The sequence below is a fragment of the Elephas maximus genome, chromosome 8 (genome assembly GCF_024166365.1).
Source record: "Elephas maximus indicus isolate mEleMax1 chromosome 8, mEleMax1 primary haplotype, whole genome shotgun sequence".
NCBI classification, from domain to species: Eukaryota; Metazoa; Chordata; class Mammalia; order Proboscidea; family Elephantidae; genus Elephas; species Elephas maximus.
This window is the reverse complement of record NC_064826.1, coordinates 107,222,670-107,237,075: the sequence shown is the minus strand read 5'-3', so window position 1 is coordinate 107,237,075 and position 14,406 is coordinate 107,222,670. Positions and strand designations below refer to the sequence as shown.

Genomic DNA, 14,406 nt, shown 5'->3' with positions numbered 1-14,406 from the left:
TCCTCAGACACCACGTTGCATCTCCCTTCTCTTCACTTAAGGTCCAATGGAAAGAGCAGAAGGGGTCAAGTTTCAAACAATAAGAAAAATTAAGAAATCTATGCCCGGAAGCAAGCAAGCTGGCCTCCTTCAACTGGCCACGATTCCTCCTCTCATTTCCATCCCTTTCTGCTGTTTGGCAGATTTTCTCTCCCCCACGCTTCCTCCTTGATCTTGTTTGAAACCTCTTCCCTGGTGAAGTCATTAAGTTCCAGGCCTTTAGTTTACTTTGGTCCATAATTGAGATGGAACCATATGTGCTGATGCGATTGGAACGATACAGTATTCCCTGGACGGCAGTAGAATTGTGGAGGGGTGGCGTGTGTGTTTAAGATTAAAAGACCAGGTGTGGGGGAGGAGCTGTAATGAACAAAAAAATTATTTTTTAAGCAAATGCTAAACCTACAGTTATGGAAAAAGTTCCCTTCCCATGAGATCCTCTCAAAGTATTTTACCATCAGCAAACGCAGAAGTTATTCTCCCTTTTCTGAGATGCAGCCGTCTTGAAACTAACCAGATACACACAGCATCACCAGCTCAGAAGTGCGAATAACCCCCGTGTACCAATTGCCCAAGAGGTCCCTGGGTGGCGTGAATGGTTTGCGCTCGACTGCTAATTGAAAAGTTGGCAGTTCAAACCCACCCAGCGGTGCTGTGGAAGATAAGGCCTGATGATCTGCTTGAATAAAAAAATTACAGCCAAGAAAACCCTATGGGGCAGTTATACTCAGCTATACATGGGGCCGTTATGAGTCGGAATCAACTCAGCGGCACCTGGTTTGGTTTCGCTGACCAGTAGCCCAAGAGGTTGATGTGGCTCAGTATTGCTGGTCAGCGTGACCACTTGCATCCCCATGGAAAGGTTCAACTATGCATCATGCTCCAGATAAAATGTAATTAAATTAGAAGGCATATCTCTTCAAATAAGCACTCTCGGGGCATACAGAAGTCAGTGTGAAGTATCTGGAAGAGGACATTTTTTGGTTCCTTGATAAATGGGAGGGTTAGATTCGGAATTTTCTTGCTACTTTCTCAGAAATGTAACTCTGGAATTTCTTACTGTGACTGGAGATTCTTGCTGCACTCTGGATTTTAATGTGTAAACACTTAGATGGACTTATTAAATCACTCCCTAAGGAGGAGAGGAGTGGACCAGCAACCTTTGCTGGTGACTCACGAGCCGGGTGGAAATTCCCTGAGCAGTTGATCGGAGCTGGGTGAATCTAAACAGTTAATGCACTTTCAAAAGCCTCTCATTTATTATTCCGGAAGAGTAATTTACTCACTAGAACTGTCTGGGTGATAACAAACACATTTGTATCCTTAAAAAGATCAGTTGTATTTTAAGATGACACATATAAAGCAAGAACAGGAAAGTCATTAAAGACTGACAGCCTGTTTCCCATTTTTGAGAATATTCATTAAAAGGTTCCTGCTGCAAAAGGGACAGAAAAGAGCCTGGAATCATGGCACAGTGAATCATACCGCAAACATGTTAACTCTGGCCAAGGAGAGGTCTATGAATAAAGCCAGAGAGGAGGTCAGCAGAGCAAGATAGAGACCAGACGGTGTTGGGGGAATTAGGGGACATGCAGCATTGTTCCCCAAGAGAAAAGTGAGCGTGTTTTTGTTTTTCACGTCACCTTTGTACCCACAGGCTTTTGATACAGACAGCAGTGCTGAAGGCACTGAGGAACAGTACAGTAAGTGGAATTTCTTTTACTAAACAAATCTGAGTCATATGGCCTCTGTCATTCCCAGACTACCCTCTGCTGCTAAGACCTTTTTGCTCCAGCCTTCCTTTCTAGCTCAGGGATTCTTGGCGTCTCTCCCTGTTATGAAAAAGATGAACTATTCCAGAAAGTTACATACTGTTTCTAACGTAATTTTCCTCTTAATGACTACATGATTAAAACACAATGTGCAGCAATTCCACTCCTGGGTGTATACCCAAAAGCAATGAAAACAGGGACGCAACCAGATACTTGTACACTGTAACGCTATTCCCAATAGCCAGAAGGTGGAAACAACTCAAGCATCCATCAACAGCTGAAAGCATAAACAAAATGTGGTAATCCACACCATGGAATGGGATTTCACCATGAACAGAAATGAAGTCCTGATATGTCCCACACACGAATGAACCTTGAGAACATTCTACAAGTCAGACACAAAAGGACAAATATGATCCTGCTTATATGAAATATCTAGAATAGGCAAATGCATAGAGACCTAAATAGATCTCTCTTTAGGGGAGGCAGAAGGGGGATGAGGAGTTATTGCTGAAAGGGTACTGAGTTTCTGTTTGGGATGATGAAAAAAAAATTCAAGGCAAATAATGGTGATGGATGCACAGCATTGTGAATATAATGAATGCCATTGACTTTTGCACTTAAAAATGGTTAAGTAGCAAATTTTATGATATATCTATATACCTACATCTATATATATATTTAGGAAACCCTGGTGGCATAGTGGAAACCCTGGTGGCATAGCGGTTAACTGCTAACCAAAAGGCCGGCAGTTCGAATCCACCAGGCGCTCCTTGGAAACTCTGTGGGGCAGTTTTACTGGGTCCTGTAGGGTCACTATGAGTCGGAATCAACTCGATGGCACTGGGTTTGGTTTTTGGTTTGGGTGGCGTAGTGATTACGTGCTACAGCTGCTAACCAAAGATCGGCAGTTCGAATCCACCAGGCGCACCTTGGAAACCCTATGGGGCAATTCTGCTTGGCCCAACAGGGTCGCTATGAGTTGGAATTGGCTCAACGGCAACGGGTTTGATTTTTGGTATATATAAAACAACCTAGGGAGGGGGGATACAGTGCAGATGAGATAACTGTATAAGGCACTAAAAATGTCTCCTTGGGCCGTGGGCGTCTGGAGAAGTTACCCTATAGGTTATGCTGTAGTCCTTTCTTGCTTCTTTTTTGCAATTGAGCGCTTTTCCCTCAATTTGGAGAGACTTTTGCTTCTCAGCAGGAGTTGTTCTCATCTCATAAGTATAAGGAACATTTGTAAATAACCACAATCTAGTTTGGCTTCTGAAAATTACAAGCCCTGTCTTAAAACTCAGAGAGTTGGTAACTGGAGAATTAGTTCTCTGGTCATATTGCTGTGACATTGTCTTGCCTCCTATACTTTCCAGACTTTTGCAGTGCTTTTTTTTTTTTTTTTAATACAAAGAAAGATTTTGTGTGAAGCATGCTCTGGCAAGTTGGCGTCAGCAGAGGAGAGACAGGGCTAGGAGGTAGTAGGAGGTAGTATCGAATTCGTGCTAAGGAGAACAGTCAGCCTGCACCTGACAAACCTTGGTTCTAAGGAAACAAAGTATAAAGCCAAGATTTCTATAAGTAGATTAGTTGATCACTCATCGTAACAAATCATCTTCAGCATATTGCAAAGGCATTGCTTTTCACTGTCAGGTTCTGTTCACTACGTTACAAAGAGGGCAGTTCAGAAGCTTTGATTCTTAGATTAATATTAGCAAACTAAGTGTACAGATTCTTCCTTCCTGGTATGCTGGTGGTGGAGCTCATGCTGCTTCTCTCCTGTAACCCATGATGCTGTGGGTTTAGAGACGAGAGCACCTGCTTAGGACAACTCCTTAAATGCCACGCTGTTCTGGCTGTCCCCAAAGTTAGTTGCACAGTTTCCCTTCCTTTCAAATAAACTGGAACAAAGACTGATATGCATGTGATTCTTAAGCCTGAAAATGATGCAGTAAAAACAAAACAAAAGAACACAAAATTTTTCTTTCACATAGACATTCCCAAACTTAAAAATAAAAAATACATTCAGCTAGAGGTGAAATTACAGAACTCAATTTTGAGGTTAGTAATTCTGGGAGGCAGGATGCTGAGGCAGAGATGTTTTGCGATCAGACAGGCTGATGTTGATAGCTCAGCTATAAACAGTAAACACTGAGTCTTGGGTCAGTTTTCCATCCTCACTTTCCTCACTTGTATGGTGGGGATGGCGTCCCCAGGTGATGCACGTGGTTCCTGTGCTCAGCTAATAACTGAAAGTTTGGAGCTTTGAGTTCACCTAGAAGTGCCTTGGAAGAAAGGCCTGGAAATCTGCTTCTGCAAAACCAGCCATTAAAAACCCTATGGAGCACATTTCTACTCCGACACACCACGGGGTTGCCATGAGATCGGAATCGACTCAATGGCGATTTGTTTGGGTTTATGGTGGAGATAATGATATCTCTCTGTCAGCATTGCTCTTGCATTGAAGTGAGAAAAGGATATACAGCACCTACTGTAATGGCTCGTGCATGGTAGGGCTGTATTCATAGTGAACCCAAATCCATGATTTCAGAGTTAAATGATGAAGGTCAGAGGAAAAAAAAAATCTCAGATTGGTTATATCTGCAGGAAAATGCTGTTATATCCTAAGATGCTTTCAGGATTAACTAGGGACACAGCAAGAATGCTACCCATGGAAAATATCTCAAAGTATTCCACTTATTAGAGGAAGTCATCAATATGGATAATGTACAGTCAAGCAAATAGATGCCTGTCCTAATAAGCAAAGTCCCTGAAAGGTTAATTAATTATTATTACCAATAATTATTGGTACATGATGTTGAAAACTTAAAGTGAGCTCTCTACTTTTACAGCTTAGTCAAAAGAACAGTCATAGTTTTGGTTTTGCCTTTTTTGTTTTGAAATATCTCGGTCTGAAAATTAAGTTTCCACAGGCAAAAATCCTCAACAAAACATCATCATTCTATTTTGCGTATTCTTCATAAACATCATACTTCATATCAAAACATTCTTCTGGGACTAGGGAAAAAAAAAAAACTAAACGCGTTGTCGTCATGTCAATTCTGACTCATAGTGACCCTACAGGACAGAGTACAACTACTCCATAAGGTTTCCAAGGAGCAGCTGGTGGATTTGAGTTGCCAGCCTTTTGGTTAGCAGCCAAACACCTAACCGCTGTGTCACCAGAGCCCCAAATACAGGATTCAGACATTCCAGTGGCAGCAGCCCCATTCTCTTTTTTATTTCATTGTTTGCTAGGGCTTTGGTTGTTTCTGGGGTAGCAGTTGCAGCTTAGGCTACAGCTTTCCTAAGAGATAGAGTGAGATGCAGAACAAGGTCAAACCAAAGATTGCTTGTGTCTGCATGTCCAGGGCACACTGATCTTCAGCCAGCTGAATCTTCCCTGAGTTTCTGCATTGATGGTGAGTGTTCACATTTCCTCACTCCAGTCTCTACTGAAGCCATCACCCAAGTAGCACAGTAGCAGTCATAACCTCCATGTCACCGATGTTGGCCGCAATATTTGAAGTAACCCCATCAACCAGGAGGCCATGTGCTATCACCATTTAAAAACAAACTCGGATAAAGCTTGGTGTAGAAAGAGAGGATCCCATGAAAAGGCTTTATCCACACTTACATTACAAATGATACTGTAATGGTGGATACATGACATTCGTCAAAACCCAGGGAACTCTGTAACACAATGGGTGAACCCTAATGTAAACTATGGACCACTGATACATTGTTACTAACAAGGTTTTGATATTGCTTCATCGATTGTAACAAATGTACCAAACCAATTCATGATGTTGGTAATAGGAGAAACTGTGTGCAGGGGCTTGAGGGAAGATATAGAGGAACTCTGTACTGTACTTTCTGTGCAATTTTTCTGTAAACCTAAAATTACTGTAAAAAAAAATTTTAAGTCTTTTTTAAAAAGCAGCAGAGGTAGGGATAGGAATGGGTGGTTTGAGGGAAGAATGTTTGGAGGAGTGCAATGAAAAATCATTTGTCCATATACTTGGAGTACAGAGGCCTTGCTTTATTTCTGAGCTTCTAGGACTCCCTGGGTCTGAGGCATTGGTGGTTCGGTGGTGGAATGCTTGTCTTTTATGCTGGACACCTGAGTTTGATTCTTGTCCTGTACATCTCATGTGCAGCCACCACCCATCTGTCAGTGGAGGCTGGCGAATAGCTAGGATGCCAGACTGGTTTCGGTGGAGCTTCCAGACTAAGATGAACTAGGAAAAAAGGTCTGGCACTCTAACCCTATGGATCACAACAGTCTGATCTGCAGCCCATCAGGTCCACTGTGCTCAGGATCTCCCTGAGTCGGGGGCTGACTGGACAGCAGCTAACACCACCACCAAAGAAGACCTCTTTGGGAGAAATATTCGCTTGTTTTTGCTACTGTTTCTTCAGAGAAAAGCCATGAGGATGAAGTCTGCTTATAAAGCGGTGTGAGACGTTCACTTCCAGACTGATTACAGAGATGAGTGAATCTTTATTTTTATTTATTTTTTAGTAAAATTCTCATTTCAGGAAAGGTAGATATCTAGTGAAGGTTCTACAGTTAATTTTCTTCCAAAATTCAGATAATGAAGACAATTCATCCTCCTGAAATTGCTGCATGTATAAAGAGAAAAATGTGTACAGGTGGCCTTTGACTTCTTTGCCTGTGGTCAACAGTAGGATGATGTCATTTAGATCACCCAGCAATGGGTGAGCTCTCATGGCAGCTTTTCTGTACTTAGAATAAAAAAAAAAAAAAAATATGTCCTATAAATATTTGAATGAATAATAAACAACCTCACAGAAAGAGGCATTGGATGTTTGCCAGGCTTGTGGTAGTATCTGGGACATGGCCATACCTACAAGAAGAAACCCTTACCCCACCCAATCCTGGACTCCCCACCAGGGGACCCCAAGGGCCCTAGTGACCAGATACACTGGACCCTGGAGCCCAGCAAGTATTTTCACCCACCAAGACTAGGCTCCCTTCTCGACTTTGTTCTCCTCTTAAGGACTGGGGGCTTTTACAGTCATAACACAGTGGCAGTGACAGGCAGAGACACAGTCCTTTCCTTCCTCCCTGCTCCAGACCCCTGTGACATCATCGGTGGGAACTTACATAGTAAACCATCTAAAGCAGAGTTGGTAGAAGAGTGAACCCAGGAACATGCCCAAGGAGACTTCCCTAGTTCTCTCTCTCCCCCAAAAATCTTCTTAACTTTCAGGTAGTCTACTTTCAGAAGAGTTCTCAGGAGTGCACCTTGTACTGAACTGAGATATTACCTGAAGTTTTTTTAGATTTACTAGAGAGCAGCGCAGGCTGCTTTATGTTTCAGACATCACACTTGACATCACACGGGCACAAATTATGCTTAGAGAAACAGGTTTTGATTGATTGAAAAAAGAGAAAAATGTCTTGCGAGTGACCCCATCTTTCTCTGAATGCTATGTTTTCCTCCCCATCTCAGCCTGCATCTAAGAAAAATAAAAAGGGAGCATGCTCTGCATTTTTTTTGTTTGTTCGTTTGTTTGTTTTTGGATAATAGAAGCTCTGGTTTCCCCACCTGTCTGCATTTCTGGTTAGGCAGCTATAGGTTTTGTTTGTGTTGATTTGGGATCTGTTGATTTTGTTCTTGTTGTGTTGTTGGTTTATGACTTTGGAGAGACCCCATCTGTTACAGAGTAGAACTGCTCCGAAGGGTTTCCTGGGCTGTTATTTATTTATTTTTTTAATCTTTACAGAAGCTGATCACCATGCCTGTTCCAAGGGGCGGCTGGTTAGGTTGGAACTGCCAACCTTCTGGTTAATAGCCAAGTGTGAACCATTTTGCACCACCCAGGGATAGGTTTTGAAAACTAAAACTGTACCCTTCGGAGTTACCTAACATAATCAAATTACTTATCCCTCTGTTACCTGTTCATTAAAATCACTAGCTTTCCTGCCTCAGTAAAACCTCCGCTCCCTAAGACATAACGAGCTTGTTAGGCTTTTTTGGAGGGATTGCCACATTTAGAATGGAAAAGGAACCAAGGTGGTGAACTTCTTAGCTAATTTGCATTCAGAGTTCTGGAGTTAAAATCAATTAATCAAAAGTAGCAAGAACCTTTTTAAAAAATGATAAGGTGCTGAAGTTAGAAGGGGACTTTGGAACTCTCCAGTTCAGTGACTGTATTTCGGAACGAGGGAATTTAGGCATGCCCAGATGACCGTTTGCAAATAATCCTCCAGCCCTCCAGGTTAGGACATGATTCACAGTGCTACTTTTAGAAGCAAATATGCCAACATTTGCAAGAAGCAATCACTCATACTTGGGTTTGATTTTCTCCTATCTTACTATTTCTAGCCATTGGTGACAAATAGAAACATCTGAATGAGTGTGGTCAGCTGTTACATTTCTCTCCTTCCCCTCATACCAGTCTTGAAGAAAGGAAAGGAGGTGGAGAAAAGAAAAAAAAAAAAAAACAAAGCTGATGGTTTCTAGGAGATCTCATTTAATCCCAGCTTTTTATAAAGTTGCTTCGTTCCGTGGCAACGTGGGTCTCTACATCCCGCTGACGTTTCAGGAGCTCGGACCAGGTAAGGTCTTTCCCACAGTATTAGAGCAGGAGGAAATGTGGACAAGAGTTTCAGGTTAGAACACGGACCCTGTCTGTTACTTCAGTAGTAGAAGGACCCAGCCTTAGTTTAGGGCTCAGGAAGGCTCTCCCTAATTGTAACCACGGACAGAGCAAGATGGGTTCCAACACTGTTAGCAAGCAAGAAGGAGAAAGGAATTGTGAAGATTTGTTTCTGTTAAAAAGCAGGAAAGACTTTTATGTGGAAGAAGGGGATGTATAACTGAATTAATTCCATCAGTGGGTGCTGTAGTGGAAAACTATGAATGCATCTGCCTGTTTCCAAAGTTGACTTTGTATGTTTTTGTGTTTGGGGCTTTAGGGGCAAGAGGAAAGAAATAATCATTTCAAATATATGCTTCAGGTTTTCTGTTGTTACTTATATTTTACCTACTCTTTTTTTTTTAATTCAGAATTTTCAAGAAATAAGTGGAAAGTTCTCCCAGAATATTTTTTTTGAAAAGAAAATTGAAATCAGACGTAATCACCTGAGTGTGTTAAATGTATAGGACCCAGACCAACCTAACCTGTCTATACTGGCAGAGTGACACTTCCTGTTTGCTTCTTTCAATCTCACTGTCTCATTAAGAGTGTGAAGGTTCTTCCTTTCTAAACCCTTTCACCAGTATGTGCATGTGTGCATGTTTGCGTGTGTGCCTGTGTGTGTGCATGTGGGTAGCTCCCAAGGGCATTAAATAGACGGAAACCAAAAACCAAACCAAACCTATTGCAGTGGAGCCAACCTTCAATCATAGTGACCCTATAGGACAGAGTAGAACTGCCTTATAGGCTTTCCAAGGAGCAGCTGGTAGATTTGAACTGCTGACCTTTTGGTTAGCAGCCAAACGCTTAACCATGCACCAACAGGGCTCCTAAATAGATATCCCGAAACCCATTGGCATCAAGTCAATTCGAGCTCATAGTGACTCCATAGGACAGAGGAGAACTGCCCCATAAGGTTTCCAAGGAGTGGCTGGTAGATTCCAACTGCTGACCTTTTGGTTAGCAGCTGTAGCTCTTAACCACTGCACCACCAGGGCTCTACTTCCTAAATAGATATAAAAAAAAATAAGTCTACTTAAATACTAATATGTTTGGAATTTACATTTCACATCAGTGTAGTATCACATAATTCTCTCCAAAGGTTATTTGGAAAAGAACAACATTTATTTTACAGAAAAACTCTCAGCATATTTAGTGCACATATACAAAGATGTCCCAGAATGCAGCTTATCTCTTTAAAGACAATTAACAGTTTTCTGGGCAAGGCAAGGGAAAATATGCAGTAGCTTAGCAACATAAATAGAACAGAGCCAGTATTGCAGCACATTTTTCTCTTGGACTGGATCAGAAGGCACAAAGAAAACAGAGCCGAGAAACCTGAAATACTTCTGCAGTCACCGTGATGAAGACAGGACCCAGGGTGTATGCTGCAGTAACATACATGTCACCAGAAACTTCCTGACCCAGACCTGGAATGCACCTTACATCTTGCAAGTAACCTGCAAGAAAGTGTATTGTTTTATAAAGTTCAAGTGCAAATTTAATTTTCAATTTACACATCGGTTTAAGTGTCATAGCTATTCCTAGCAAAGCAATTTAGAAATTTTTTTTTTTTTTAAGGAACTTTGCACATAGTTTGTCATATACAACTTTCTGAATGTGGGCTTTAGTTAGTACTTTATTTGTAGCATGGTATCATTGTAGATGGCGTCTAAGTCAGACAAACCAGCTGCAAATCCCAGCTCTCCCACTTAACATGGAAGGACCTTTGGTTAAGTTCCTTAAGCCACCTGAGTGAGCGTTTTCTTGTCCATAACATGGAGCTAATAATGGCACTTACCTCATAGGTGTGTATTGTGTTTGCTAGTGGGTGTGAAGTGTTGAGCAGGGTGCCTGACACAGGGTGTGTTGGCTGCTGTCATTAGCTATGGTCCTGAGCCTTCCCTTCTATAGGGAAGTGATTTGTCCTTACAAAGGCGCCATCTCCATAAGCTACATTGTTTCCACTACTAGGTCCAGGGATGGTTTTCCAGTCATTTTATGACTGCCAGTTGGTTGCACTACGATCAATTGCTTAGTCATGTTTAGATAAATACTGACAGATGCTTTAAATAGTCTGCTGTTTTGTCTCCTTTTGTGGTCCTTAAAAGAGTTTTCTTTCCTCGAGATGACAGCACAGATGAAAAAAGGTCAGGAGTCATCTGGCACCTCCAAGTGAACCTGTTTTCTTCCCTTGTGTATTTGCCAATTTCTAAAATGCCATACAGGAAGGACTTTCATTATTTCTTTTTAGGTACATGGTCACAGTTGAGTTCATTTCACTGTCTGGAAAGTTTTCTGATAATCAGACTCACATTTCTCATGGTTAATGTCTTGTTGCTTTTATGTAAAAGATTCTCAGACTTTGCTATACAGGTATCCCCCGCTGTTCAAAAGTTCGCCTTATGCCACTTCGTTTTCATGAAAGACCTTCATTGGTACCTGTTTTCACTAATGGAAAGAAATCAGAAGAGAATTTTCACTTTTACAGCCTTTGTTTTGCAGCAAGCCCTTAAAGAGGCAGTGCCCACCCAGAGCAGCAAGAGTGGGGTCACCAAGCCCCTTCCAGGGACCCACACTCAGCATTCCTGCTTTAGTGTACGTTAGTGTTATTTTAGGTTTGATGTGTTATTTGGTATGGTTTGGTAGGTTATTTTTGGGGTCTGGGAACGCTCAGAAATTTTTCCCATATTGCTTCTTCACTTTATGCCATTTCGGCTTATGAAAGGTTTCATAGGAATGGGGACAGGGAGAAGCCTGTATGTGGTCACTCGTGGAGACTAATTACCTGACCAGTTTTGTCTCCTCTTTTGGAACAATGCAAATATCAGCCTTCTCAGTCTTTTTTCCTGCTCTTTAACCACTAAAAAATACAGGATTTTTTGAAATCCTGAAGGACTTGCCTCAAACTCACATATGTCCAACACCCAAGGGGTGATTTGATATTGAGGGACGGTGGTGAAGGTGTCACCGTCAGCATTGAACGAATTGAATTCTGCCTACTTACCATCTGTGTGGCCTTGGACAAGTTGTCTAACATCCCAGCTTATTTCCTCATCTGTGAAACAGCTGTGATTATAGTGCCTTTCTAATAGGATTTCATGTGTGTGAGAAAATAAAATCAAATAGTCACTGAAAGATGTTAGCACAGCACCTGGACGCCTGGATGTGCCCATAATACTCCAGCAGGTCACTGGGATGAAGGCAGGACCCAGTGTCTATACCACAGTTGTGTACACATACTACCCCAGATTCCCCAACCAGGACTTTGTATACAGCTCACATTTTGCATGTGGCCTGTAGAGACATGAAATGTGTATTTTATAAAGTTCGAGTGTGAATTTAATTTTGAATTTACATAACATTATCAGGTCTTAGCTATTGTTGTGGGCATTTCTATCCACTTTGCCCCATTTTTCCCATGTAGAAACCAAGGAACAGAAATTACTTTCTAGAGTCACCTTTGTTCCATCCCTGCCACCCTGTTAATGACACAGAGACATCCACACCTACATTAGATTTGGTTTTCCCCACCTCTTAAGATAGTATCAGCTTCATGTATTTAAAAAAAAAAAAGCAAACGTGCCATTTATTCTGTCACTTAGTCAAATAATAGAACATCTTTTTCTTTCAGTACTTGGCATACTTAGATATGTGTCCTCTATAAGGAATATACTTCATGCAAATTGTAATGAAAATACTGTTTATATCTCTTTACCTTTAGAATTCAAAGAATATTCATTTCTTAGAGTGAGTTAAATAGCTTTTTTGGCACAAAAGTAAGTTCAAGAACACCTCTGCCTGGTGTGGAGAGAGATGTCCGCAGGCCCCTGCAGAGCCATGGACGTGGTCCGTGTGTTCTTGAACTCATTTGTTCAGCATTGGTTCAGTTGTCTTCCACGTCTGTCCTGCTCACTATTCTAACTCCTTGGGGGTAAGTAGTCACATTCTATTATATTGCTGTGTTCTGACTCATTCTAAGGTACACATTATTAATCCCATGAGAAGACAAAGGGACTGACTCCCCACCCTTTCCGCCTTCTATGAGTCATGTAGAAAATGCTTCAGAATATCTGTTTTGAGTCCCAATTCAGATCCACAGAGAAAATTCTGGAGTCCCACATGTTCACTGTCAGATGCCGTTTTCATTTTTCTCCAACTGGATCAATTATTGCATGACTTTAATACCATTGCTAGATGTAACTTCTGCAGTCTCGACTTTAAAGTTATGATGATGTCATCGAAAGGGAGCACTGGGTTACTGCTGGTTCCCCTTGTCAGGTTTGTGTATGTAAAATAGAAACAGAAAGTGTAAGGAATGACACCACATTCTCTCTCTCAGTGGGAGAGGCCACTAAGACTTTCCAGCATTATTTTTGATAATATAGATTTTTAAAAAAATACCTTTTACCTGTTTCTCAAATACCTACTGCTTTTACCTTGGATGTATAGTATTTTTAAGGAATCTCTAATATTTGGGCTATATTTAATATGATAAACTGCTACCACAAATTGACCCATTCGCTAAAGTCAAAGAAATTTATAATCAATGAGTAAGCAACTAGCAGGCAAAATCAAGATTATTTTTTTCTTAAGGTAGGTAAGCAATAATGGAATTAGCTAATCATCCTCATTACTGAACAAAGAGTTCTGTTTGAAAGGCCATTTCAACAACACATCATTTCCACCCAGAACTAGAGCCTTGAGATTGTATGGTATTTTAGAAATCAGTTTTAGAAGTTTTTGACGAAGGTTCTTGCAACATCAGTGGCGTTAATGGAAAACCAGCATCAGAACAACTCAAGAAAATGTCTCACAATATTAGTAGAACCAGTTTGTCGCCCTCTTAAAACTTGTAAAGAACGCTTGTAAGTAACTGAATAAAAGGTCAAACGATAGATATATAGGTAATTGAAACCATGAGCTAGCTGCTTAGAGCAAGGTCAGGCAGTTCTGGGCAGCGTTACTCTACAGGGAGGAGCATGCTGACACACTAGAAGCTAGAACTAAAACAAATGTTTTAAATAATGCCATCAACCAGAGGACACCATCTATAGCAATTCGGGCTTCATTTGTCTGTGTACTTATCTCACCCTTGCTTAGGGTGGGTGTCCCTGTGTGGTAAATGGTTAAAATGCTTGGCTGCTATCAAAATGGTTGGAGATTCAAGGTCACCCAGAAGTACTTTGGAAGAAAGGCCTGGCTGTCTGTTTCCAAAAAAATCAACAATTTTTTTTCCGCCAAGAGAAAAGGGTTCTCTTCTCGCTGTCTTCAGTTTTCATCCTACTTGACTTTATTTCTATAGGGAAAGAGATTTTAGAACCTGTGTGAGGGAGTAATAAATGGTTCTCTCTGCTACACAGTTGCTTGTAAATATTGAAATGACCTTTGCTGAGTGTGATGATTCAGGAGAAAGTGATGAACTTTTCAACTAAGAGGAAGTGTATCTCCTCCAAAAGTTTTCCACACATGCCAAGAAGTAATTTAAAACTCAGGATATATATATATATATATATATATATATATATATATATATATACACCCCTGCCCCCCCGCCCCAAAAAAAGCAAAACCAAATCCACTGCATTTGACTCGATTCCAAGTCATAGCGACCCTATAGGACAGAATAGAACTGGCCCATAGGGTTTCCAAGGAGCGGCTGGTGGATTCAAACTGCCGACCCTTTTGGTTAGCAGCCAAACACTTAACCACTGTGCCGTATGTATGTATATATATTTATAAATATATTTATATATATATACACATATATATATTCACACACACATATATATATATAAACCAAAAACCCATTGCCGTTGAGTCAATTCCGACTCTTAGCAACTCTATGGGACAGAGTAGAACCGCCCATAGAGTTTCCAAGGAGCTCCTGGTAGATTTGAACAGCTAAGCTGTAGTACTTAACCAC

General features: G+C 41.1%; 1 protein-coding gene across 4 annotated transcripts in view; it reads left to right on the top strand.

The window, feature by feature from the left end:
* The window catches only part of EGFR (epidermal growth factor receptor), a 225,495-nt gene that overhangs the window by 47,861 nt on the left and 163,228 nt on the right, over nt 1-14,406 (top strand). For 2 of the 4 annotated variants that reach the window (XM_049893448.1, XM_049893447.1), the window contains exon 1: nt 3,300-8,400. The exons of the other annotated variants lie outside the window; for them this stretch is intronic. In XM_049893448.1, coding sequence (XP_049749405.1) covers nt 8,295-8,400 — 106 coding nt within the window. In that variant the 5' untranslated portion in view covers nt 3,300-8,294. Of the gene's footprint in view, nt 1-3,299; nt 8,401-14,406 lie in introns of those variants that run through there. 4 annotated transcript variants of the gene reach the window in all.